Source organism: Aptenodytes patagonicus, unplaced genomic scaffold (assembly GCF_965638725.1).
Source record: "Aptenodytes patagonicus unplaced genomic scaffold, bAptPat1.pri.cur scaffold_250, whole genome shotgun sequence".
NCBI classification, from domain to species: domain Eukaryota; kingdom Metazoa; phylum Chordata; class Aves; order Sphenisciformes; family Spheniscidae; genus Aptenodytes; species Aptenodytes patagonicus.
The window spans coordinates 15,538-42,374 of record NW_027472176.1 but is presented as its reverse complement, the minus strand read 5'-3'; the positions used below and the strand labels follow the sequence as shown (position 1 = coordinate 42,374).

At 42.0% G+C, this 26,837-nt stretch overlaps 1 protein-coding gene across 1 annotated transcript in view; it reads right to left on the bottom strand.

Annotated features, from left to right (window-relative positions):
* Positions 1-842: 842 nt before the first annotated feature.
* The window catches only part of LOC143173768 (protein ELYS-like), a 36,175-nt gene continuing 10,180 nt past the window's right edge, over positions 843-26,837 (bottom strand). Inside the window, exons 7-31 of the mRNA XM_076363920.1 lie at positions 26,141-26,291; positions 23,118-23,250; positions 22,849-23,030; positions 22,324-22,385; positions 21,259-21,387; positions 19,102-19,192; positions 18,926-19,015; positions 18,623-18,763; positions 17,734-17,838; positions 16,868-16,961; positions 15,548-15,671; positions 15,358-15,414; positions 14,035-14,181; positions 13,083-13,270; positions 12,766-12,910; positions 12,540-12,671; positions 11,411-11,558; positions 11,173-11,323; positions 10,518-10,625; positions 9,840-10,020; positions 8,200-8,635; positions 6,261-6,363; positions 5,240-5,346; positions 4,432-4,616; positions 843-2,321 (exon numbers count right to left, since the gene is read on the bottom strand). Of these exons, the coding sequence (XP_076220035.1) occupies positions 843-2,321; positions 4,432-4,616; positions 5,240-5,346; positions 6,261-6,363; positions 8,200-8,635; positions 9,840-10,020; positions 10,518-10,625; positions 11,173-11,323; positions 11,411-11,558; positions 12,540-12,671; positions 12,766-12,910; positions 13,083-13,270; positions 14,035-14,181; positions 15,358-15,414; positions 15,548-15,671; positions 16,868-16,961; positions 17,734-17,838; positions 18,623-18,763; positions 18,926-19,015; positions 19,102-19,192; positions 21,259-21,387; positions 22,324-22,385; positions 22,849-23,030; positions 23,118-23,250; positions 26,141-26,291 (4,869 nt within the window). The remainder of the gene's footprint in view (positions 2,322-4,431; positions 4,617-5,239; positions 5,347-6,260; positions 6,364-8,199; positions 8,636-9,839; positions 10,021-10,517; positions 10,626-11,172; positions 11,324-11,410; positions 11,559-12,539; positions 12,672-12,765; positions 12,911-13,082; positions 13,271-14,034; positions 14,182-15,357; positions 15,415-15,547; positions 15,672-16,867; positions 16,962-17,733; positions 17,839-18,622; positions 18,764-18,925; positions 19,016-19,101; positions 19,193-21,258; positions 21,388-22,323; positions 22,386-22,848; positions 23,031-23,117; positions 23,251-26,140; positions 26,292-26,837) is intronic.

Genomic DNA, 26,837 nt, shown 5'->3' with positions numbered 1-26,837 from the left:
TTGGTACCCAGTAACTCCACGCAACACACCACCTCTTCTGTCCTGAGTGACCACCATCACAGATGGAGCCCAAAGTCACGGACTAAATGAACTCAATGGATATTTCATGGACATTTCTGGACATTTTACAGACATTCCACAAGGGTGGTCCATAGACTAAGGGAATGATATCTGTGTGTTATATCAAAGGACGGAAAGCGGGGTGGTTGGTTAATGAGGTTGCACTGGAAAATATGGGACTTGAGCATGACGTAGATGGTATAGAATAAGGGGTGGATACTGTCCTGGTTTCAGCAGGGATAGAGTTAATTTCCTTCCTAGTAGCTGGTACAGTGCTGTGTTTTGGATTTAGGGTGAGAACAATGTTGATAACACACCAATGTTTTAGTTGTTGCTAGGTAGTGTTTACACTAGTCAAGGACTTTTCAGCTTCCCATGCTCTACTGACTGAGAAGGCTGGGGGTGCACAAGAAGCTGGGAGGGGGCACAGCCAGGACAGCTGACCGAAACTGGCCAAAGGGATATTCCATACCATGTGACGTCATGCTCAGTATATAAAGCTGGGGGAAGAAGAAGGAAGGGGGGGACATTTGGAGTGATGGCGTTTGTCTTCCCAAGTAACCGTTACGCGTGATGGAGCCCTGCTTTCCTGGAGATGGCTGAACACCTGCCTGCCCATGGGAAGTAGTGAATGAATTCCTTGTTTTGCTTTGCTTGCATGTGTGGCTTTTGCTTTCCCTATTAAACTGCCTTTATCTCAACCCATGAGTTTTCTCACTTTTACCCTTCCGATTCTCTCCCCCATCCCACCGGGGGGGAGTGAGCGAGCGGCTGCGTGGTGCTTAGTTGCCAGCTGAGGTTAAACCACGACACACTTTCCCACCCGAATGTATGTCTTCCTGCGTAGCGACAGATTCTGCGTCTGCCAAGAGATTTTGTGCCCCCTTCCTCGCACTTCTTCTAGGAGTGACAGGAAGTTTAAATCCTGTTGGAGGAAGCGATGGTTTAGACAGATCAAGGCCAGAATTTTCTGAAACTTCTGAGGAACTCATCTTTCTCCTTCTGCCTCTTTTAGTTGGCACAGGTAAGAGGAGTTGGTCACTAGGCTGCACCTCTTGATCCTTGACCATATTTTCAGTAAATTGTAAATTAATGCCTTTCAGTTTTCTTGCACTTCTACTGGGACTGACTGCCGCTTTTACCTTATGATCAGTGCCAGTCTGGCCGGTTTCTCCGTCTCCTGCTGACCTTTTTCCTCCTCTAGTCCTTTTGGAAGTAGCAGAAGCAATAATGCTACCTTCAGCCAGAGGCGTTTCCTCATTAGCCCCTTCCAAGAGTTCAGATGCAGCTTCCTTTGCTCTCCTTAATCCTCTTCTTGGAGTAACGGCTATGGACTGCGCACTGACGGACAACGGTTGTCCATCAGAATGGCTGCTTTCTACTTTCTCTAAATTAGTCTGTTCAGGCTTCCTACCTCTCCTAGGAGTAACAGGCATCACAGGTATTTGCTCATCTTGAGCATTTTCTTCTGCCTGAAGACTAGAAGTCTCAGACGCTTCTTTTCTTCGCCTGGTACTTCTCCTAGGAGACACTCCTAACAAAACTGGTTTGTCTGTCTTCAGTAGTTGCTGATCGCCTGCCGAGGGAATACTTTGACTTCTGCTCAGCCGTCCCCTTGCGCGTGTTCTAGGAGTGATGACATACTCTACTTGATGCATGCTGGTTTCATCTTCCGCTCCTTCTGGCACAGCTGTTACGGGAGCTTTTGCCTTCTGGAATCTAGTTACCTTCTTACCTATGGTTTCATGAATAGATTGCTCTACAGCTTCAGATGTAAATTCTTTACTTCTTGTGCCTTTGATTACATCCAGTGAGTTCTCAGCAATAGCCACCTTAATGGGTTCAGGCACGTATGGGAGCGACTCTGCAGTACTTTGAGATTCCTGATCACTAGTTACAGTGGACACTGAGGTTGTAACATGTTCCTGGCTTTCAGTATTTCCCAAACTGTTCACAGGCTTTTCCTCTCCTGTTGTGCCAGCCAGATTAGAAGCATCGACTAACGGAGGGTCTCCCACTTCCGTTTCACCTTCTTCACCTTCCAAGACTAAAGTAAAATTACTCTGAGATGTAAAAAGCTCTCCATCTCCCTCAGCCGCATCACATTCACCATCTTCATTATCAGGCAAATCACATGCAAACTGTTGCTCGATAGTATCATAGCTGTATTGAAGAGCGCCCGATGGCTGCAGTTCACTATATGGTGATGGTTCAGGTGCCTCCTCTGAGGTTTGTGCCTTAACCGCACTATCTTCAATAACCTGAAGTTAAAAAGTGTCTGTTAATGCACTATTAATTACCAAACAGACTAACTTCAAACTGAGGACAGTGAAATGCTGCTTCTCCTTTCAGATCACCACTGCATGTGAAGTTAGAAACCTGCGATGGACTCTCTACTACAGATGAAAGTTAATGCGTTTAAGGGACAGAGAAGAGAGCATTCAGTGTATGCAATCCCATGCTCCATTTCTGATACTTCTGTTCACGACTAACGATTTGCCACCACCCGTGAGCAAAGGGAGCAGTTTTACAGTACAAGCTGTGTACACAACTGGCAGTAATCACCACACTGCAGTGCTTTCTGGACTGACTGCAGATCCACACAGAGTGACCGGCTCTGCATCTAACAGGCTAAAATACAGTTATGTCCCCAAAGTTTAACGTTTCAGTCACGACAGTTGTGACGGCAACAGGTAGTCAAAGTGGCCACGTATCACACGCGACAACTCAGCGCTGCACTTTAAGGAATCACTTGGATTGCATGAGACAGCACATACACTCTAAATACCTCCATCTCATGTTTTGTAGTTCCCTGTACGGAGCAATTATTCTTGCCTTCTAGATCCACATGAGATACTCAAGCTCTTACGCTGAGCACAAAAGTAGTATCTGTTACGTCTGCCAAGTGACTCAAACGGTCAAGCTAATTTAATCAATGCGTAAAGACCTTCGCCCAGCCCTCTAAGTTCTAGTGCTAGCCAACGATGGCAGAAGGAAGAAGCCACTCAACAGGAGTCTCCGTAGAATCTGCTCATTTTCTTGCCTCCTGCCTTGTCAAAAGTTGCTGAGCACCATAGTATAGCAACGTGTCATGCCTCAAAACTCAGTTCAAGAAATACTAGTCTCCATAAACTTTCCCTTTATGCTTACAAAGCTACGAACAAGAGAGCAGTAAGAAGTTTGTCCCAAATTCAGTGAAGGTAGACAAGCCAAAACCAGATGTTTACATACAAATCCGTAAGAACCAGTTACAACGAAAGCAGAAAAACCTTCACTGTACTGCTACCTGAATGACTGCAGAAGCTTTGTGACCGTCTCCTGTCCCTGCTCCCTTCTTCCCATCACAAATTTTCCACTTACTCCCTCCCATAAGTGATTTATGTATTCCCAAGTCTAGAAGCATCTTCTCTACAGCGTTGTCCTAAATCCCAAAGCTGAGACGAGCTAAAGAAGTGACTGCCTATTTAACTTCACTGGAAATCTGGAACGCTGAAAAGCGTTTTCTCTTCCTTAAGACCAACCAATTTGTGGTACGCCTACCTTTCACTTTGTGTTTCACTCCAACTACTGTTGATTCCTGTGAGTATAAGCCTACAGGAAATTGACAGTATGCTCTATATGGTACTTAGAGGACATCCACAAAGAATCCAGATAACTCACCAGCCCCAGTAGAAGAAAGAACAATGGGGGAAAACCTGGGACACCTGGAGAACCTCTAGTTCCAATTTTCAGTCCATGTCAACAAGCTTTTAACAGTCGTATTTTACAAAGTTTAGATGTTAAAAAAACATGGTCTTAGCAAAAAAAAAAAAAAAAAAAAAAGTTTTAAGTACCTGGAAATATCTTGACACTGAAATTAACTCATTATTGGGAATTCTGTTTATGTTAATAAGGAACAAAGAGGAAAGGATCTAAGCACCTAAATCATTCTGAAAACAACTTTGGTTCCCACATCATTTTGTCATTTGGTAAATGGCCCCAGTATCGAAAGCTGCACTCCCCAACTTTTCTTACTGTCTTTAACATTAAAACTATTTCTTTTTTGAGTCAAATAAGAAACGTCTAAGTTCTAGTAAACCAAATGAATGCATGGTTATTTTAAAAAATAGGTTAGGCTTTTTTTTTTTTTTTTGTGTGCTACTACAGCTCTCAAAGGCCGAAGTCTTGACAGGTTCTATTCTGTGTTATAGGTACAGAAAATGCATAGGAGAAAAACGTATCTGCCCGTACGTAATGAGGTTTTAACTTGTGTTAACCAGCTAAAGAAACCGAGACGTTTATGTGTGCCTTCTAATTGTCAGTAAGACAGGACTGTCCTCAATTTGCAAAGTGGTTTCTATTTTGTAGAACATGAGAAAATAGTTTACTTACATTAATTTCCTCAGTTTTGGGAAGATTGTTAGAAACAGTTATTTCTTCCTGCAGAAAAGGAACATTTTCTTCAACTTCAGCTGCTTCTAGGTTATGTTCTTTAGGTAAATCCACACACTTCCCCTCAAGGGGATTTTCTGAATGAGTATTGACCACATCCTCACTGTCAAGGATACTTATCACAGCTGGAAGAGAATTACACAATTTTAACTACTGTAGCAATGACACGGGCTTAAGCCACAGGAAGTAACAGAGGGAGCAGCAGCCAACAATACAGTTCTCTATCCTGCCACATACATTGGGCTTTCTCCAAAACCCAGAAGCCAGAACTATCCATCTGGTAAAGGAGGCAGCCCCACAATAAAAAAAAAATTAAAAAAAAAAAAAAAAAAGGAGGAAGGGGAAAATCAGCTGGCAAGTCCATAGAGAAAAAGAACAACAGAGGAAAGGGTGGCTGCAAAGGCACACTGATAGCTAGTTATTCTTCACAGCCTGAATACTGAGAATGCATCATCTTTTAAAATAGTAACTCAAGCAGCAGATCCCATAGCACACAAATTAGTGGTGGTGTGCAACATTAAAATAAATACTCTCCTTCTAATTTCTCAATATCTTTACCAAGAACAGGAACACTCACCATGCATTTTCTACAAGGACTTCCTCTGAGGAGGGTATTCTCTCCACAGTTTAATGAAAGTTAGCAGTGACGTGCTAGTACTACTTTAATCTGAGACACCTGTAGTGGTACGGCAAACTACACATTTTAGTTCAGGAGTTCAGCTACCTTAACTCACATAACATCTCCAACGTTCACTGTCTGCCTCCGGGGATTCGGAAAGCTGTGGATTTGTTGCAGCTGGTATGGCTTTTCCTTCTGATGCAGAGGACGTTTTGGACTCCTGGTGGTTTGTTTCACTTCATGAACAGAAAGAGAGAAATTCATCATAAAGCTTCAAAACAAACCTTGAAGAGCTTTACAAATTACTTTCTCACTGTAAAATCTTCAAGTTTCAAACCAGAAAAAAATTAAGAAAAATTAGAAATTCCTTTACCAACTTACCTACATTCAATTTGTGACACTCATTTTATGCAATGAAACAAGTACGTCACTTCTTCCCAGCTATTTAACACTAGATATTAACATAACAACAGAGTTCTATTAAAGAATAATATACTCTTTGTCTTCTGTAGAAAGAGTGCAACTGCTGTACTGGAGGTTTAGAACAAACCGAACAAAAGTTGCTACCAGTGTATGTTACCACGTGAAATTAAGGGTTATTTCATTGCTAACATTCTGTCTTTATCACTAAGCAGTTGCAGCTTTTAAAGTACCTGGTGAGAAAACTGCTTCCCTTTCCATAAACCAACAGATGCTAGCTGAGCATACACAGAAAATAGAAATTAAGTGTATAAAATACTGCCAGAAAGTATTCAAACCCCAAAATAAACTCCCTGACTTTACAGGAATCTCAGGTGTAATTTTTAGCTACACAATTTTCAGACAAAAGCAGGGCTTATGTTCATAGTATCTGCTTAGTAACCCTCAAACGGTAAAGAGGTTTATATAGCCTGTTGAATGAAGTCTTTATCACCATACCTTGGGGTCTGCAATGATTTGAGGAAAAAAGACTCAAATTGGCAGCTAGTCCATTTGACTTACATTCATGCCAAGTTAGTTCTGTTCACAGACAGAAAGGAATAGAAAAGCCGTTAGATAGAAGAACACAGGAAAGAACGAACACCAGGTCAAAATCATAGTTTCCAAACACAGGAAAGCCAGCAGTTACATGTTGCGTGAACCCCAAGATCTATCTATTCCATAAACTTACCCTTCACTTGCAGTCCCAAACGTAGCAGCCTCAGCAGCTTTAAACACCAATTTACCATCCTCGGGAAGGGTAAGACATTCAGCATTTGATTCTGCCACAAATCCTACAAAAACAGACAGATGGACAACTTCTCTATTGCACTTAACATCGTTTCTTTTAAAACGCTCCTATGATTTTAAAGTGAGCCTTTATGCATTTCATCTAGGATAGCGATCTAACAAAATAATGCTACCAAGGCTTCTAATGCACAGAAGGTCTGAATTCTTCTTTCCAGTAAAACAAGAAGTCTGATGCATAGTTTCAGACAACAAAAGAAAATGGCCATAGATACTCTGTTTACAAACTAAACTTGATGTTACTGACCTAATACATAAAAACTTCAGGAAACATCCCTCCTTCTTAAAATCGGGCAGTAAGTTTTCTTATTTCTCATTCCAGCAATGCTTCTTTCCTTTCTTGACTCCATTGCCCCTCTGCTGCAAGAGCGCATCTAGGGTCTTTTCTTGTTCTTTTCTCTAGTGATTGACTGGTGGTGTTGAAACCCAACTGCTTGCTAACCTGTGTTTATCTCAACAGCTTCAATTTTAGAAACATCCTTCTTTTCTTCTTTGTTTCTACTGCCTGCTTCCTCCAGATCCAGCAATTACCTTTGCAGACAGGATGCAGGACTGGGATAATTTTGCTAGCTCAGGCCAAACAAGAGCTATACTGCCTGCCCTCTAATGTTTCCAGAGTACTGAAATTGTATGGAGCGGCTTGTATCATAGTCCAGCAAGAACAAAGTTTCTTTATAAGGTTATTCTTTAGTGATTAGTACCTTATCATTGTTTTTAATGAAAAGCACCTTTGATTTCTTCTCCAAATACAAGACATCTAAAATAGGACGGGCAAATGTTTTGACCTGCCTTACTAGAAGCACTCAGATCTGGAGAATCCCTTTTACCCATGTACACGGAGTCTGTATCTGGGCACTCCTGTTATTTAAAAAGGCGCTAAGGAACTCCAATAGCAACAATCACTCTCTAGGATCCCCCAGAATCATCTCAGACTTAGGACTGAACCAGGACGCATATGATGCACTGATACCGGAGCACACACTCACTGCTACGAACTGTTTCAAGACCTCAGGCACAGACCTCTGACACTTGCATGCATGTCCCAGGAATAGCAAACTTTTTTTCTAGAGAGTTGAACAGACTGAGCTCTGTTTGTCAAACACTGATTGTAGCTGTGTTGGCACATCTTCTCCCTGTTCCTGCACTACTTTCATTCCCAGCTCTTCATCACTGCTCACCAGCTAGCGAGCTACACCTCTTCTAATCTGCCAGCAGACCTGTTCATATGAACACATCCTCGGCAGCTGGACTGGCTTGAAGCAGTTGAATTGAGCTGAATTACCAAAGACCAACTGAAATAGGTTTGGAAAAGGCTGCATAAGCTGTTGAGCCAGAAAAATGAGCAGGCATAGCTGTAATGAGAAGCAGATACACAAGCAGACTCACTTCCAGAAGAACACTATTTAACTGAGCACTAATGAGGCTGTCGGATTTTTTTTTTTCCTTTCTTTTTTTCCTATCTAGTCAAAGCACGCCATACACTAAGCTTGCTGTAAAATCCTGCAGCCTACAGAAGTACCCCTAAAACATAACCAGAAGCCTAAGTTTTCGACTTGAATCCCTCTCAAAACTCCCACAAGTCACTGCTGCCTCCCAGCTGCAATTACACACAAGAAATGCCAGCCAAAAGCAGTATACGTACTAATGTCCAGGATACCTAAAAAAGGACTCGAAACAGAGTGGCAATTTTAAAAGCCTAGGACAAGGAAGTGCCTGGGACACTTGTGAACGCTCATTGTTAACTGTTGCACTCATCAGTACTTTAACTTTTTGAAAACATTTGAAAAACTCAGAAACTTAAGTTATCATAGGATGAAACACACCAACTTCTTTTCTTAGGTCTGATGAATCTGGTTGTTCCATCTGGAAAGGTTTATCTTCAACAATTTCACTGTCTTCTCCGTTCTCCGATTCTTGAAAATCAGCAGTTTCTTCAGTGGAAGAATTAGCTGGTTTAGCAGCTATAAAGATAACATCATCTTCAAAATCACCAGGTGATTTTGCATCATGATACTCCAAAGTAGTTTGGTCTGACCTGGCAGAGAAGTTACTGTTTTCTCTGCTGACATCCATTTTCTCCAAACTCTCCCCAGGTATGCTTTCTGAAGACTCTTCCATTTCAGCACAATCATCCACAGGATTGCCCAGACTAAACAGAGTGGGTTTAGCTCTACTTTCAGACCAAGCATCCTCCCCCACTCCATGATGATGCTCAGACGAAGCTCCAGAGAGTGATTTATCATCTCCTGTTACCTTTTTCTTTTTTAAACAAAAAAAAATTCACGATCAATAACATGCATATGCTTTTTGTCAAACCAAGACAAAAAAAGAAGAAACATATACCTGTATTTGTAAGTCTTACAAGTGTCACCTTAAGCAAGGCACTACAAAATTAGTTCTCATTCTAGCACTATCTTAGCTTTTAAAGCTGAGTGTAAAAATTAACCACACTTCTGACTGCGTATTGAGTTTCCACGACTTGGAGAATTCAGATGAAGTGGGTCTTTTAAGTGCCTGCTTATACTGTCATCTCAAGGCTGTTCACTGGGTTCACTACTGTGTTTTCAAGAAGAGGGAGCTTTGCATACCTAAAATCATAACTCAAGCATTCTCTTTGTTATGCTTGCCTTTTCAACTTGTATGCACTACTAAAGTCTTTTAGTGTTCACGATGCCTGTAGCAGAAGCGTTCAGGTCTGCTTACCTCAGCTCAAGAAAGATTTTACAGTATTGACAGGGTTTAAAAGGAGGAGGATGAAACTAGCTTAATGATACGGACAGTATTTGATAAGAAGAAAGAGGTTACGACTCAGAGAGATCACAACTATGTTGTTCAGGTAGGCAACGGCAAAAAGGTCGGCACCAAGAAGATGATAGGCCCAACGTTACTTCCTTGCATGATAAGAGTTTGATGGCAGTGAATGGAAATACAGTTTAACACAAACAATCAGTAACTAAAATTACTGCAAAAAGCCATCACGGAATTTGACAGAGACTGATGCCACTTAGCTGACATCACTTAGTTGTCATTCACTTAACTGGATGAAGAAACTGAAGCATACACGTTCTTGCTTGTAGGTATGCAAGTCAAACTATAGAGAGGGATTGAGCACTTAAACAATGAGATGGTTAAGCTGCAAATCGCATCTTTACGTACCTAAGCATATTGAAAAGTCCAATTTTAACTGACTTTGTTCCGTGCAATAAACACAAGTGTATTTCACAAAGCTATGGGACAACGTGCGTCCTGCAATTAACTTAGAACTAAACTTGCCCTCTTCAAGACTGTTCCCGACGTACTGCTTCCAAACGGACACTGTATACAAGAACCACACGCAGGCTGAAAACATTCCACAATTCGCATCCAACGCTGCTTGTGTTAACTACTTGGGTGGTTTCATTTTCAACGACGTTTACAGGCTTTTGGTTTGGTTGGTTCTTAACTGATTCTTAAAAATACAAACCTTAACCACAAGAGGAGTCTCCAGTAAATTCAGCTCCGATGCTCTTGCAAAAGTCGTTTGTGAGACGGAACCATGCGTATTTGATTTCAGTGGGCTGGATGCCGTGAATGAAGTAGAAGCTCTGCATGGTGACTGCGCTGCAGAACATGAAGGAACCGGGTGAACCACCAAATCCAGCGACCTGTTAAGACACACAATTTAAAATATGAACATAAATAAAGAAATGAAAAAAAAAAAAAAAATCACGCTGCGTTCAAGAAATCTGAGGCAGAACAAAAACATTCCATGAACAAGAAATACAGGGGAACCCTCACTGGTGGGGTGATGTATCAGGCCCATGAACAAGTTGCAGGCATTTTCTTTTTTTTCATGATTTCTTCACATTTCCTACTTAGTTTCCTAAATCGCTGCCTCGGAGGCAAGAGTAATCCAATTTTAAGTTGCACTAGTGATGTAATTCTCACGGCAGAAGAACATTTGTCTACGTTTCAATGCTGGGACCACTTCAAGTTCTCCACTTAGTTGTGTCCCTAAGTTGACCTTGTCTTTAACAGATACAAAACTAAATGCAAACAGAACACTTTGCAAACACAGAAAGGATACACACACAAACACACGTATACACACATGTGAGAAGCAACACCTTTGTGGAGTACTCATTCTGTAGGTCTACTATACCTGGAACATTTTTGTGAAAATTTTGTAACTGGTGTCCCAACAAATGCATCGGGCAACTCTGCATCAGGGAGAGGACGCATTGTGCCTGGAGGTTCTGTAACTCTAGGACTAGAATTAAAAGAAAAATGTAACTGACTTTCATTCGCCTAAAGTCCAAACATACCAGAATTCAAGTTTATTTCACCATACCACCTGTAGGAAAATCATCTGACAACTACTAGCCTCTTTGCTGCTCTTTTTAACTCTGCCTGTTTTTAAGTAAAGAGGGAAGGAGCAAATCAGAAACTGGGCAGGAAGTGGAAAAAGATTACTATTTGATCACACAACCAAGTCTATGAAAATCTGTACACCAATAGCTTGATGGTAATCACAGTTTTGGTTTCAGCTATCTTAAATTCTGTAAACACGTTGACCGTAACGTAAACACGTGTATTTGCATGAATAACATTATCACAGCAGAAAAACTCTCTCTCCAAATACTACTTACGATGTATGGATCCTTAAATGTTATCTACTGCGTGCGCAAAAAAGCCAAACAAGGCTTTATTCAGGTGCACCTTCCCTCCAAAACACTGTCATAAGTCAAACGGATTTCTCTCTCTCTCTCTTGCCAAACATGCAGCTCAACACTAAGCTTTGTTAAAAGGCTGCTTACCTATCATATTGTGAGACACTCGTTTTCTGCTCGTTTGCTACCCGTACTTCTCCAATTGTGGACAACACGTTCCTGATGAAAGTTGCTCTTGTATGCACATTTCCTGCATTAGCTTGTTTTGTTACTGTTGATAATGGCTTTGGTCTTGCGACTGTAAAGCAAGAGGGAAAGCATATCAGCCTTGTGTAACCAAAGTGATGGTTAGCTGTCCATTACATTTCTCCCCCCTAAAAATTACCTTCTCTTAAGACCGATGAAGGCAAATGGTAAGGCTTGGCTCTCTCTACAGCCAGCGTCCTTTGAACTCTAGGAAGGATCTTGCCGTATTGGTCTAATCCAGAATTTCTGGCAACTGCTCTCTCTCTCAAGCGAGGATCACGGTCATTCTGAGGAATGAAAAGCGTAAAGCAAAGCGTTAACTCCTTTCAAGAAGTTCACTGCACAGAACTGTCTGCGCCGTTTCTAATTAGTGACTAAATTTCCTCTACAGACACAGGAAAAACCATCCACTGCACAGAGCAGCAGCAAGTTCCACCCATCAGCACACGCCAATTTCACCCGGTATTTTTAGCAAAGCGGAAGGAAGACTAGAATAACAACAGAACCTACACCTTGGAGGTAAAACAATTCTGGCACCCTGCAGAACCTCATTCTGATGTGCTTGTTGCCACCTGCAATTTCCAAATGGCTTACAAAATAGCAGGCCTTCCCTTGTTTTTCCTGAAACACCAGTGTCCGAGATGACTGAATATACAGGGCAACTGCAAATTACGTTGGACAAAAGGATGCCAATTTTAATACGAGTAAGCAGCAGCTACCTACACACGCCTTCTGGCTGCATGAAAGCTTTCAAATGCAGGCTCTAAAACTTCCCAAACCACCTGATAAGTTTCATTCACTGGAAAACTGTGGTCCCGGAAAAGAGCAACTGCATCACAGATTCATAACAGAAGTCCACATAAGACAAAATTTAGGCTGGCTATTTTGAGAAACGGAAGTTAGAGAAGAATTTCTGCCATGAAAGTGGGAAAATGAAAGCTGTGGAATACATCCGCGTGTGAATAACTGAATGATAAGCTTGGCTGAGGGAAAAGATATCTTTTTATTGCTCAGATGCAAACAAAGTATTTTAAGTGGAGTCAACAATGGCCTGTAACATTTGATTTACAACTTCACAGAGTACCTTTGGAGTAGTGAAATAGTTTGTTCAACTTTTAGGTTCAGCTGCGACTTAAGGTGTAGGAACTTATTCCTAGTATTTCAAAGAGTGGAACAAAAAAGAAAGCAGGGGTTTTATTGAGTACTATCAAAAGCGGTTGGTAACACCTAACAGAAACTTGCACACTTGGCAGAACTTCTGCGCTTACCGTAAGATTAACCTTCATCGACCGATTCAACTGTAGGGCTGGGATATAGCTGGCACGCTGCAGGTGGTGGACTAAAAGAAATTCATGATTCTGAACACCCGCATTGGTCTGTAAAAACTTCTCCAAACACTCCTATGAGAAATAACACATTTCAAAAATCTATTATGATTCTGCCTCTTCTCTTTTCAAAGGGACGATTAAGATTTTTCTTCTCGTCCACACTTACTTGTTCAGTGTCTGTGAAAGGCAGCTTCAGTAAGTCTTCCATTAGTCCCATCTCCTGACAGATTTCATACATGTGCTTTAGCAGCTCTTCTATATTTGACCTAGTGGTATGTCGCTGCAACAGACCCCAAGCCTCCACCACGCACCTGCAATTAGTTTTTTTGAGATGTGAAGGAATAGTAATAGTATAACCAAAAAGATGCCCCAAAAGTATTGCATTCAAAGTTGAAAGGGAATTTAGGGAATCGTGATTTATATTATTTGTTCTCCACCTTTCACAACATTTGAATGCCAAAATGGTGGCATATCTTCCTTTACCTATTGGACAGCAACACAGTGAGGAAAAGCCGCACTTCACTACTGCTTGACGTGGATGGCTTCATCACCTGTATGTATCTGAGGGCTCGCCTATGCTCTCCTTGGCACATGAGGGACTGAAGAATTCTCCGATGTTGCCATGACACAGTTTTGACTGTAGCTGGATGAAAGAGCAGGGCCAGTGAACTCTGTGGGAGGTAGAGATCGGGTTTATTAAGATACATACATACATACATACACGCAGGCAACAAAAATATTCAAAAGCCTCTTAAGTAAGGGTGAATGTGTGTTAAATACGCTTAGATGACTAACTAATGAAACGCTTGATACAGGACATGTAAATAACAACGCTTAAGTATTTGCAGGAAAAAAAATTCAGTTAGCCATACTGAACAAAGCGAGTGCTTTAGAAGGAGTAATTCACACTTTCCTAGGTTAACCAAGTCGCTGTATACAAACACCACTTTTTATAAACACATTACTAAATCATAAGCTACTCTCCCAGACAAACAGATAACATCAACATCGTGACAGGCAAAGAGCAACCTTCAGCATCCAAAAGAACGTGAATTGGGCTGAACAGTCACTTTTGCGGTCTTCTGTCTCAAATCCTGCTGCTATGATCATAGTTTTAATATTTAAAGTACCTAAACCACTGTTTTTGAGAAAGCGCTCGACTGGTCTGCTGAAAACAACCTAAACGGATGGCTTTGAAAGTTCAAATATCAAGCATTCTTAAAGTTGATGTCTTCTTTTTTAATCAAATTCCTGTCAAAGTAATTAAACCAACATTTCAAATCTTAATTTATTGCTGAAGATGTCGTAGCAGTATTACAAAGAAGCTTCTAGTGTTTTATCACCTGTTATTAGCCAAGCACCAAATTTTAAAATCCTTTTCTAGATTATAGCTTTGTACTGCAATGTATGTCTAACTAAGCGGTAACTTACGTACTTCATAATCATTGTGATCGAGAAGCCAAAAACCTTGAATAAGCCTAACAAGACCCCAAGGGATAGCAAAGGCAGTTGGGAAGGAGCCGACTGAAGTTTCCGTTTTCTTCGGAAAGGAATGCATGATATCCAGCAGCAAGTAAATTGTCTGATATCAAGTACCGAATTAAGGCTAATAGATTTCTAAGACCAAAAATTTATCACACCGCATTTAGAAAAACATAATGAAGCAAGACTATAAAAGCGGTAGGAAGCAGAAGAGACTAATGCGTTAGTTTTACCATTTTAAGCTATTATAACCTGAAGATAGTCAGGTCCTAACCACAGAACTGCACTCCGAATAAATAACCCAAAAGAAAGACTCTTTGGTTTCTGTAAGGCATTCAGAAAGGTTAACTTTAGGTATGTAAATACTTCAGTTATAAACTCGGGCTCCCTCTTTAGTCAGTGGAGCTACCTGTCGGACATTCAAAGCATTTGAACATCCAATGCGTAGTTATTAAAGCAAAGAAATGCTACAGTTGGTTTTTTCCAGAGGATATAAAACGATGTAAATTATGGCGTCCTTACAATACAACTTCGCTCTGAATGACTAAAACTGGATTTAAAGCAGTATGTGGATCACCCATCGGTAGTGTCATTTTCTCTTTCCGACATCCGTTCTCAGGGACACGTTCTAAGAAGGCAGCTCTGGGGTACAACAGCTAGCAAACCCCTTGCCCTCTAGGCTCCCCTCTCAGGTTAGGCAACAAACAGCAAAAGCAGTTCTGTCCGTTTCGGCAGCTTAAAAATTAAGTTTCTGCCCAGTGACTTTTCTCTTCTCTCTGCCTATTATTCTGTGTGCCTGCACTTTTAAGAGAACAAAAGCAAGCACTGCTGGAAAACGGATGATTTTGGCAAAAATCAGGTCCTGGTAAACCACCGTTAGAAACCCTTTTGCTCTGAAGCAGCACGTTTTAGCGCATCATGCTAGTAAGTAGCCATTTGCTACGGGTACGGGTGCTTTAAAAAATTAAAACCTGTGTTTAAGCTTTGAGAAAAACTACAGAGGCTTTTTATCTTTAACGTTTCGTAGTAAACCTGCTTTCTCACATCAGAAGAGACTTTGCAACAAAACATTAAAAAAAAACCAACGTAAAAAATCCGCAGTCCAAAGAAATAAAACAATGCTTCTGCCTACGACTTAATTCTAAACTAACTGTTTTCGCTTGCATTGTGTTTGAAGCATAAATTCAAAAGTGTCATTAAACACGTAGGCGACAAACATTTAAGAACATTTATGTGCATATACTGAAGGTGTAGTAAAAACAACTGGAAAGGATACAATTGCATGTTTGTAGCTTTCTTCAATGTTTTCTAGCAAATAGAGATCCAGCAGTGCCTGAAATAAAAAATTAGGTGGTCTTTAAAAACCCCTGTCTTGCATAAATCACTGGCTCTTGGGTGGGGTTGGGGGGGGGGGCGTTGTTGTTGTTGTTGTTGTTGTTGTTGTTTTCAGTGAACACCACACTCACATGTAAAGTAGCAGGTGGATATTTCCCAGTTCCTCCTTCATCTCTCCGCCACAACTTCTCAACTTGGTCTCCTAACTGGGAAACCATTCCATCAATCATCAAGCAGTCAGAATCCCATTTTCCTCTGGAACAAAAGGTAGCAAGGGTTTGGACAGAGTAAAACACTAATTCCAGCCTCTCCGTGTAACAAATTTCCTCCAGTCAAAACAAAAAATGAGCCAGTCAAAGAAAGGAACAAACATACAAAGGCGTGATTACGACTCGAAATGCACATGGAAAAAATTTCTGAGTCAGATGGAAGACAGAGGTCCCTTCCAACCCAAACTATTCTATGATTCCATGATTCAACGACCGTTAGGAGACATTCAGCTATTAAAGGAGTTCAAAATAGAACTACAATTACGGATGGCTGAACTTTTAAGAATTACGCTCTTCAAAAGCCCTTCACAGTCTTCTGCCGACTGCGACGCTACCCTTTACTTTCCCGCCGATAAAAAGCAGAAAAAGCACGCTAGAGGCTGTATGCTTCTAAGGAACACATGAGCCTGTAGGTAAGTTACTTGCGACGTAAGCTAAGTCAGAGGAACTTTCAAGTCAATACCTAATCCACTGCAGCTTCCACCTTAACTCACCTGGCAGCATCTTGTTCACAGTGCCATAGCCTAAGCTTGTTTAGGTCTTTATTTAGCTCTCAGTACAACTGCCAAAGAAAAATCTATTATCATCTAATCCAAGGCATATCACCTATATGCCAGCAAGCTAGTCCAGGAAAGAGAGTTTACAGTAGGAAGCGACTTCTAGCCAATAGCCAGTAGAGTGCTAGGTGTGCCAACGACGTGTAACTCTGACTATCTTATTAAATCACACAAAGGTACTTGTGAGTAGGGGATTTAGGCCAATACAATTTTTACCATCCATTACTAGTCAAGAAGAGAGAGGATTTTTTTTCACAACACGCTTTCTTCTGTGCCCAGAACAACTGTTCTGTGAACGCCGTGCTTTGCTGAGCTGGAGATGACTGAGCCTCTCCTAATCACACGATCTTCTTCAGGAGTAACAAATTATACAGATTAGCCAATGAGTTAAGTACGCCACAAAAAACTGATGATACCAGCAAATGGTACTAAGCAGAGGTGTGTGTAAACATTTTAACACAGGAGAGTAAGCTCTGCGTTCAACAGAACACACGCATCACCGCAGTCAAGAGTATTGCCGGCAAAGGCATTAAGCGTGGCAAATACAACCGTCGATACAAAAGCCATTCACTTCCACTTCCGAATTGGCAGTGGAAGCGTTCTAGAGTTTTCCAGTAAGTCCTACCTCGATAAACGCTCAAGTTTCTGCCGATGACCAGTATAGTAGCTCTGAATCAGAGGATAATTGTAGAAAGGTCTAGCCAAACGCGTCTCGTCATCTACAGGCAATAAAGTAAAAGCAAGTTAAAGAAGCAATATCACATTTTTAATCTAAAATTTTTGACTAAAAAGACAGACGATCGTACAAGCTAAGCATCAAGAAGCCTCCAACTCTGAAAGCAGCCAGTCCTGTTTCTGCCTTTGCTAAAGGAGACGTAAGACACGAGACTCAATTCCTTCCTGTCTCAAGTGCCATTTCAAGTTTACAGTTGACGCCGCATTCAGAACATGTGGTGTAAGCTGGAGTTCACTATAAGAAAAAACAGTTCTCCGAGGGAATGGTTTTTTCAACGTGTCACGTGAGCGTTTGTAAGACAGTTAAGGCTGGCAACAGAATTTATAATCCATCCAAGGAAAGAAGTATTTCCGAGGTGTAGATTTCCCTCAAGCAATAAAGACAAAGTTCAAAACATGCAGGTAATGCTTTTACTGTAAAAACAAGCACTCCAGTATTGGTTGTTCCACAGTTATTTGTTTCAAATCCCAAGTATTTCAAGCTGTGGACATAAGCAACTCCTTGAATAGCAACAGAGGCTTGTTGCTATTTCCAAAACACATCCCGGAAAGAAACCGCTTGCATTACGCTACACTAGGTACCTGAAAAACCTGTAAAATCTCCGTTTCACCAACGGAACGTCAGCACACGCTGTCGCTGGACCGACACGACGTGTTACGGACAAAACATTTACCAAAGCATGGCTAAGCATGTGTTCGTAGGAATCACTTCCTGGAGAGTCTCCTCGTTACAAACGTGTTACAGTTTATGCTTACCTAAACCCTCTGGAAGGAGGCTGGATCGACAGAACCAGGTGACCACTTGTGCATACAAAGAAATGAGGCTAGTTACCACCTGCTTGTTTGTCAAGTCTGCAAAACCTGAAAAAAGGCATAGAAGATGATTCTTGTGATGCAATTCCTCCCATTTTTACAAAACTCCCTTCATCATACTGAACAGAAAGTATAAAAATAACACGGTAGAAATCTTTGCCTTTGCAGTTTTCACTCTCTGTCACTTCCTCCTTTGAAGAAAAACCCCACACAATCGCCACCAAAACAAAAAGCAACCCCTACAAAGAAGCACATTCACTAAAGGTTAGAGTAACAAAAATAAAGCCTGAACTAATAAATGCACTCACGAACAAGACCTCTGGTTTTCACGTAGCAGAGATTTGTACTACAGCAAAGGGATACGCCTCTTTTTTCTCAACATGCCAAGGACAGTTTATAATATAAAAAGCTACAGAAACCCAAGTAACTTACAACTTACTCATTTCTGCTTCCTTCATACGTTTCAGTCATTTGCAATACCAGACTTGCATGCAATTACAAATTGCTAGCTAAGAATTAAAGAGAATACTTTTCGGCATTAGCACATTCAGTTGCTGTAATGTCGACCCAGTTGCTTACATCGCTTCTTGCTGAATGTAGCCTCCCCTAGCCACTTGCATGAACTCCACAACAAACTGTTTCCCTGAACTCAGGGCATGTTAAGTGGTCCTCCCAGCTTCTCAGATTTAAGCCCCTTCTCCCAGCTAAATTTGGCTTTGGCTGTCTTCCAACCATCAAAAACAACAAAAGCTCATGCTTCCACAACTGCAACCCAAGCATAATTCCAAACCTTAATAAAACGTGCCAAAGGCTTAGTAATACTCTTACACACCTTTTTCAGTAAGCTCCTGTGCTTCCGTTAGAAAACAGTTTAAGACTGTGCTAAGGTTGCTCAGGAGCAACTGGCAGTGCTGAAGAGACTGTAATGTCTGTGGGTCAATGAAGTTGCAAGAGCCATCAAACAGCGGAACACCTTTTTGAGAACGAATATTAAAGCGTTAGCCGGCAGAGCAATTTCAGAGTTTCAAAGTACACTTAAAGAACCGCGTGCAATATCCTATACCAGCAGATTACTGAACAAGCTCAGTTAGAAAGAATGGTTTTATGTTTGCAGAATGACTACACTAGGACTCACATGTTTGGTCCAGTTCGTCTTTTGTATAGATCACTTTGTTCCACGTCCACTCAAGAACAAACCGTAAATTAGCAGCAGAACTTGGCTGCTCTTTAAAAAAAGAGAACAAAAAAGAACTGAATCAACAATTTCAAACCAAAAAATACGTAACATCAAAACAACATAAGAAGCGTTACCTTCAGATGTCCAATGCTTAATGCATCCAGTCAGAAGTTCTAAAGAACCTGCCTGGACAGCAGCTGACAATACCGCTTCTAACTGCTCCCCCTAAACGTAACAGACAAACTAAAATGAGCATCTCACATGCTGTCAATACCTGAACCATCAACAGGACGTGTTTGCTTCTAACCGTATACTCATTCAGACGTCACAAAGGCAGTGAGTACACATGCAACTAATTCCACATTCTTTTTCTTAATTCTAGCCACGGGCTGGACTGCTGCTTGGTCTGAGGAACACATTAAACTTTTCCTCTGCCAGTTCAACTTACTGAAGGCTGATTCTAACCTTTATTTGCATGCCTCTGCATTGTAGTCTCAGTTTACTGAGTTCCAACTAACTGTTGTCGGTAACATCCTCTGCTAGACCCACTACGCGTTTTGTGCGTGAAGCTTGCCATCAGGAATGCATGAAGGGGACAGACCAAATACACTCTTTGCGTGGAAACAGTGAAGCTAAGGGCAAGCAGCTTTCTAGACTATGAAGGCGTCAAGCAGTTCTGACGCCCAAAACGTTAAGTTACAGTTTTCTAAAATGACAGGAAAGAAGTGAGACATTTAAAGTCTAATAGGTTTACATTTTAGGCCGTTCCAACACTGTATTACAGCGTAGCGGTAATCCTTTAGAAGGATAATGCACAGGTGTGCACAGACATGCGATGTTAAGTAGCAGCTTATTTCAGCTGGTGTTCTGATACTTCTTTCAGGTGAAACGATCCTTCATAAAATTTTACTTGCTTGCTTGTTTGCTTGTTTGGTTTTTTTAAACACATTCAAAAGTATCTTTCCCTTCTAGGTAAAATCATTCCAGTCAAAGCCATTTCTACACATTGGAATACACATGTGATAGTTCCACCTTTGTCTGAAAAGTGGTTGCAGACAAGGAAACACACCAAATGCTACTTACGGTGGCAAACAAAACTCCAAAGCAAGCTTCTTGACCCGAACCCTGAAATTTGTCTTACTGACATGCAAACGAAATCCCTGCTCAAATGCCTAACAAGTCTCTGAACGAGATAGTCCCAGTTCAGCAAAGGTTATTAGAAAAACTTCTTGATTTCCCAAGTTATTTCCAAACTGGAGTTGACGCCAGAACATCTAATCTGAATGCAAGAGTCTACATCAGGCTTGCAAAATAAACAGTCTATGGGCTAGGCCAACTTGCCAAGAAATTTACTTTAGCTACCGCACTGTGCAGAAGCGTTACTTGCCCTAACACGCTTCCACAAATCCGGTGAAGAATCCAGTAGACAGGAAGATGAGGGCAGTGGGAAGACTGCTCTCCCCTCCCCACTAACCGCTCCACTGTGGGATGACTAGCTAGCTGATCCCTTAGCTTAGATCCTGCCTGGGTGAAGACGCTCCATCTCTCACAAAACTCTTTGCATGAGAGAGAGAGGTTGGTGCACTGCAAATGGGAAACCTACGAAAGAGGCGGGTGAAGTCACTATGGTGGGATAAAGCAGGTAGAAGGTAGTGGGTGTCATGAGATAAAGGCGATTAAGGTGTTGCAGCAACAAGAGGGCACTCTAAGAGGAGTAAATTGGGCTACTGTAGCACAAGGCAAAGGCTACAGAGGTGAAGATCTGCTTTGAGAGGATGCAGAAGCGCCTACTGATGAAGGGAAAATGAGCGGAAGCGGTGATGAAAGTCTCAGGTAGAGCTGACCACAGTAATTGTTTACCACAGCCCACTTCCTTGGAAGCAAATGGTCACGTATCGTGCAGCAAGCTGATGTCTGCAATAGCTCGCATCCGAGCGAGACACCCCCTTCGTCAGCTACTGCACTGAACCTCGTGCTTTGAGAAGCTGACGGGGATGAAGGTTGTTCTGAGGGAAGGGTGCTTTCTGCTGCGCATGACCAGCACTGACTGCACGCGTCCTTGTGCGTATCTGGGGCACAGAATGAAGAGAGGGGTCTCTAAAGACTGTTCCCAGTCAACCTCAGTAGTTTGGATCGAAGACTACTACTACTTCTGCTAACTAAAGTCAAGCCCTGCATTTCAGTGCAGCTTGCAAATAACAGGAAAATCAGATCATCATGTCCTGTAGCCTCTACAGCCCCGTCAGACAAGAGGGATGTATTTCCCCCTTGATTCCCTGATACGCACTCACCTGGCTCAAACTGGATGGCTGGGCATCAACTAGCCTTGGAGACAGCAAGCCAGCTACAAGACACCTATTGTAGCTGTCATGAATGGCTTCGCTTATCGAAGGACCAGATTTCTTTAAAAAATTCAAGGTCTGAAACACCAATCAAAAACTACAGGTTAAGACAGCATTATTAGGCAGTCGCTAAGGTTCTGGATAACCACTAAGAGAACTAATACAAACGTTCACTTAAACTGTCAGAAAGCTTGCATCAATAATGTGCTTTAGGTTGGCAATCTGAGCAAGCGTTACTAGGGAGAGTCTTAAAGACGGCAGCCAAACTAACAGTTACAGTTTCTAAACCAAATCCTGTAAAACACAATAGCAGCCCTTGCAATGCTTAAGTATTTTCGAGCTGCTCTGTCACGACACAGGCCTTTCTCTTTCCCTGAACACTGACGCAAAATACATTCTCTACAAGCTAGAACTAACACACAACTTCAAATCACACTTCGGAAGACCCTTTCTGTGCTTCTTTGTGCAGAAGCTGGTTTATGTTGGAAATATTTGGCGAGCTGAAACTTACTTCAAAATTATTTGTTACAATCCGTGCAGTGGCTCGGAAGTTACAATTTGGCCAAGTTTGGGAGAAAAAACAAATTCATTTCTTCTTAAACAGTTAAGCAATTTCTCATTTTCTCCACTCTGTCCTCCTCTTTCAAGTTAATCAGGGGTCAAAACCCTAAAACTCGGGACTATGCAGGCAGTTCGACTGATGGGTAATAAAGCAGTAACAGCTTTCCCCGACTTCCACAACATTTTTGTTCTTGCCCTACAGCAACGTTCTACTCCTTTCTAGACATTCAATCCCTGATCGTGCTTCAACAGGAGACAATGGTAGTTTTACAGTCCCGAGAGTGGACCTGAAACATGACCGTTTGCATAAAACTGGCAGGATACGATTGCAATTATGCGTGCGGATGGGCAGGATGAGCGTAAAACGGTCTCTGACACCGAAAGCAGTGCCATGGAAAACTTAGAAGAGGTACATCTCTTGACAGTCTCAATAAAGACACAGTAAAAGATCACCTCCTTCTGGAAGCCGGTGCAAGTCATGCGAACGACTCCGGAGTTCAGCAAGCACGTACCATCTGCAGAAACAACGAACGTTTGACAGCACTCCGTACTCTCACAGTTATGTTATGACCAGTTCACATTTTCGAAATAGCAATATCGGGAAAGATATAACTGAGTACCTGTTTTCTTCATCACATCACTTACAAACTTGTTAAAAAAAATTACTGCGTGTAGGAATTTTCTCTCTAGCGCTGCCGAGGTGCTGTGCTTTCAGCTTCAGTTCAAAGTCGTTTCATTTTATAACCATCGCCACTTCACAGGCTACGTTACAAAAGCACCCAAACCCAAAACGCAGCAGACCGTCAGATATGTTTCACAACACTAAATGCTTTCTTAGTACAACGTCATTAGAGTTGGGTTTGTGGGGTGTTTTGGCTTGGTTTGGGTTTTGAGTGACAAACAACGAACAAGAGAACCAATAAATGGCATTTGACCTCCGTTTAAGCTTATCGCTATTAAAAGCGGTGAAATACCTACCAAAATTATAGGTGCTTGGATGAAAAAACTGCTCAGGTGGTGGATAAGAAGGAGGAACTCCCCGGCTTAGACTCCGCTCACGTACCAGAATATCCAAAATGAGGTTTGGAGAAGTCACGCTTACCACAGTATCCAGCGACCACAATGCGAAATAGGGGCAATCGTGAAGGAATTCTTCTGGCCTTAAAGAAAACAAGCGCATAAGCTGAACGCCCACTTTCAAACGAATTGTTTGTAGGGATATTGAAAACAACTTAACAAAAATCTACCTTAGCGAATCTGGCATTTGAGCATGGTACCAGCGATTAATGTCAAATACACCCAAATAAGTAGATGGTCTTCCCTGACCATGTGTATTCACTTGCCAACTGAAGATTGATACGCTGGTCTCAGGAGACACTACTGTAAAAGACAAGACGTGGTTTCTTATTTGTAGAAAAGACGATACACCTGATAGTTTTAAACACCGCTTTCTGTTTGGGCTTGATTCTGTTCCATCACTCATGAAACACAGCACTTACTAAGAATAATAAAAAAAAAAAAGTACAGAATAGCAAACAGCTCCGTGATAGCTTTCAGTCATACTGCCCCTTTTTCTTGATCCAATTGTATCAGTTCCAAGCCAAACCAAACACACAGTTACCAGCTAATTAAGTTTTCCATCCATCAAGAGCGGATCAAGACGTTTAGCTAGATGAATAGTTTAGCAAAAAAACTATGCTAGGGACACGTACATTGCTACTTTTAGAAAGCATACCAGTCATTATCGTATACACTTGTATCACTCAGCTGGCATTATTAATTTCCAGATTTGACGCAATTACAAGTCTTAAGAATAGCTCCTTTCCAGCACATTCAGAGGGAAAGAACACAATTAGCACACAAAATACGTAATAAAAACCCCAAAACCAACAAAGAGGAAATTGGAATGAAGTCTTTAACTTAAGACGTTCACAATGGTATACTCCGGTTCTCTCAACGAGTGGCATGGTCTGTCTTCTCTGGGGAGAGTGCCTTCTCCAGGTGGAAGCAAAGAATGTGGTATACCATTTGCCCTAACAGAGTAAGGAAGAAGGAGACAGCTTGTTTGGCAAAATGTTTCTCTGTTCTCTGTTGAATTCATCATTACCGTTTAGGGATCCTCACACACTTTACTATGTTTCATTGTGAGCTCCTGTGCCATTTCACTTTTGTTAGCCGCTGAATCTGCCTTTGAAGATATCCATTATTTTCACAATTCAGAAGACAGCTTCATTGCCAGCCTCAACCCACATCCAACAGAAGCTCACGTATGCCTAGAACTTAACTTGAACAGAACCTGAAGAAAAGCTAATTAGAAACCATCCGAAAAATCACAGGTATTTCTCCATGCCTCATACTTGGTAAAAAGGAGACAGAAAGGCATTTTTGTTGTTGTTGTTGTTGTTGTTTTGGGTTTGGGGTTTTTTTTCTTTGGGGGTGGGGGGTGTTGCTTGTTTGTTTTTAACAAGTTTTTAGAAGGCACTCTCCTCAGAAACATGACACAAGTGGAGAAAATCCAAAGGCGTTTTTATTAGATTTTGACACACGGTTGATAGAGGATGGCATCACAGAAGAGGTGGAAGTTGCCACTTCAGGACTAAATCAAAGACAATAAACAGAAATAGCCTAGAATGATCATGCAAGTGTCTTCCTTCCAACATCAGACATACGTTAAGGCCGGAGAGGGAAGGTGAATAACGCAGTCAAAACAAAAGGCTATGAAAGTTCTCGCTGCAGCAGGCTCAAAGATATGGTCAGAGCATAACTGAATTTGTAAACCCAGAGATGTATGTTGACTTATTGCAAGGTAAGGAAAGACGTCGTAAGAGTTTTAACTGTGTATATGGACAAGGAAAGCTGCTGCTTTAAGAACTCGTGTACTCCTAATAGGTGCAGGAACCTATTAGGTTTAGAGAGGACAAACTGGACAGGCAGATCATAGAACTATACAACGATTCAGGTTGGAAAAGACCCTTAAGATCATCAAGCCCAACCGTAAACCTAACGCTGCCAAGTCCACCACTAAACCATGTCCCTAAGCGCCACGTCTCCACGTCTTTTAAATACCTCCAGGGGTGGTGACTCCACCACTTCCCTGGGCAGCCTGTTCCAATGTTTAACCACTCTTTCAGTGAAGAATTTTTTCCTCATGTCCAATCTAAACCTCCCCTGGCGCAACTTCAGGCCATTTCCTCTCGTCCTATCGCTTGTTACCTGGGAGAAGGGACTGACACCCACCTCGCCACAACCTCCTTTCGGGTAGTTGTAGAGAGCGACAAGGTCTCCCCTCAGCCTCCTTTTCTCCAGGCTAAACAACCCCAGGTCCCTCAGCCACTCCTCATAAGACTTGTTCTCCAGACCCTTCACCAGCTTCATTGCTCTTCTTTGGACACGCTCCAGCACCTCGACGTCCTCCTTGTAGTGAGGGGCCCAAAACTGAACACAGTATTCGAGGTGCGGCCTCACCAGTGCCGAGTACAGGGGCACGATCACTTCCCTACTCCTGCTGGCCCCACTGTTTCTGATACAAGCATACTGATGCCATTGGCCTTCTTGGCCACCCGGGCACACTGCCGGCTCACATTCAGCCGGCTGTTGACCAACACCCCCAGGTCCTTTTCCACCAGGCAGCTTTCCAGCCACTCTTCCCCAAGCCTCTAGCGTTGCATGGGGTTCTTGTGACCCAAGTGCAGGACCCGGCACTTCGCCTTGCTGACCCTCATGCAGTTGGCCTCGGCCCATCGATCCAGCCTCTCCAGATCCCTCTGCAGAGCCTTCCTACCCTCGAGCAGATCAACACTCCCGCCCAACTTGGTGTCGTCTGCAAACTTACTGAGGGTGCACTCGATCCCCTCATCCAGATCACCGATAATTATTTCAAACAGAAACTGACCGGCCACCAACTGGATGCAGATGCAGACATAGGTTTGCACAGGAAAAAAAACATTCAGGTAACATTCCTAAGCAATGGAGAGGATGATCTTATTGCTCAAAGAAGACAGCTGGAGGAATAAAACGACTGACAAGCATTACACAGATGACCCCACCATACGTCGCTGTAGCGTGTCAGCAAGCATAAAATAAAACCTATTTTGTCCTTTAAAGCAGCCCCACGTAACTTAAGCACCCAATTTGCCTTTTTCAAGAAGCCCAACAAGCTAGTCTATACAGATATTTAAGACTTTCACACTGCGGGTACAGAACAGCGTTCATTGCTTGGATTCTAAAACCGTTTCTTTTAGAATAGCCAAACACGGACATCAGAACAAACCTTCATTAACGCTATCCTCTCTGTCAACGTGGTTGCGAAATTTTTCTACAGTCTGGCAGCTGAGTAATTTGGCATTGCTGGTCTGCCCTCTCAAGGGAAAGACTCCACCCGTGAGATCTAAACTGTACCTTTCATCACAGTATTCCAAACCCTGCAGAAAAAATAAAAGGAGAGAGAAAAGGTCATTTGGGGCTAAAAACATACGTTATACCGAAACATGAAAGAACGTATACCTCTAGTAGAATATGCACAGTACAGCGTGTATTTCCCATGAGCTTATTTCTGATGGCCAATAGAAACGACATCTGACGTGCAAGAGAACTAAGTGTCAAATCGTAACGGGCAAGTTTGGCTGTAAAGGCTTTGCACATTTTCAAAATCTAGCATTTCCCTAACGTTATTCAGTTCTAAACATGTTTTGCAGAATTCCTTGCAACATCAAGGTTCCTTTACAAACCTAAACGTATGTCTACAAAGAGATATCTGAAATAGCGTAACACATAAGCACGCAAAGCTCTTTGCTCCGTGTCTTGATTACAGAACTGATGAAGTTAGAGAAGTCATGGCATTACAGCAGCTAAAGCTCTGTCGAGAGGTATTATTATCCGTAGGCACACCACTAGAGCGAAAATGCATCTCTCTGTAGTAGCTATGAGAACTTCTTCCTGGTTAACGATCTTCTTTCAAACCGCGTAAG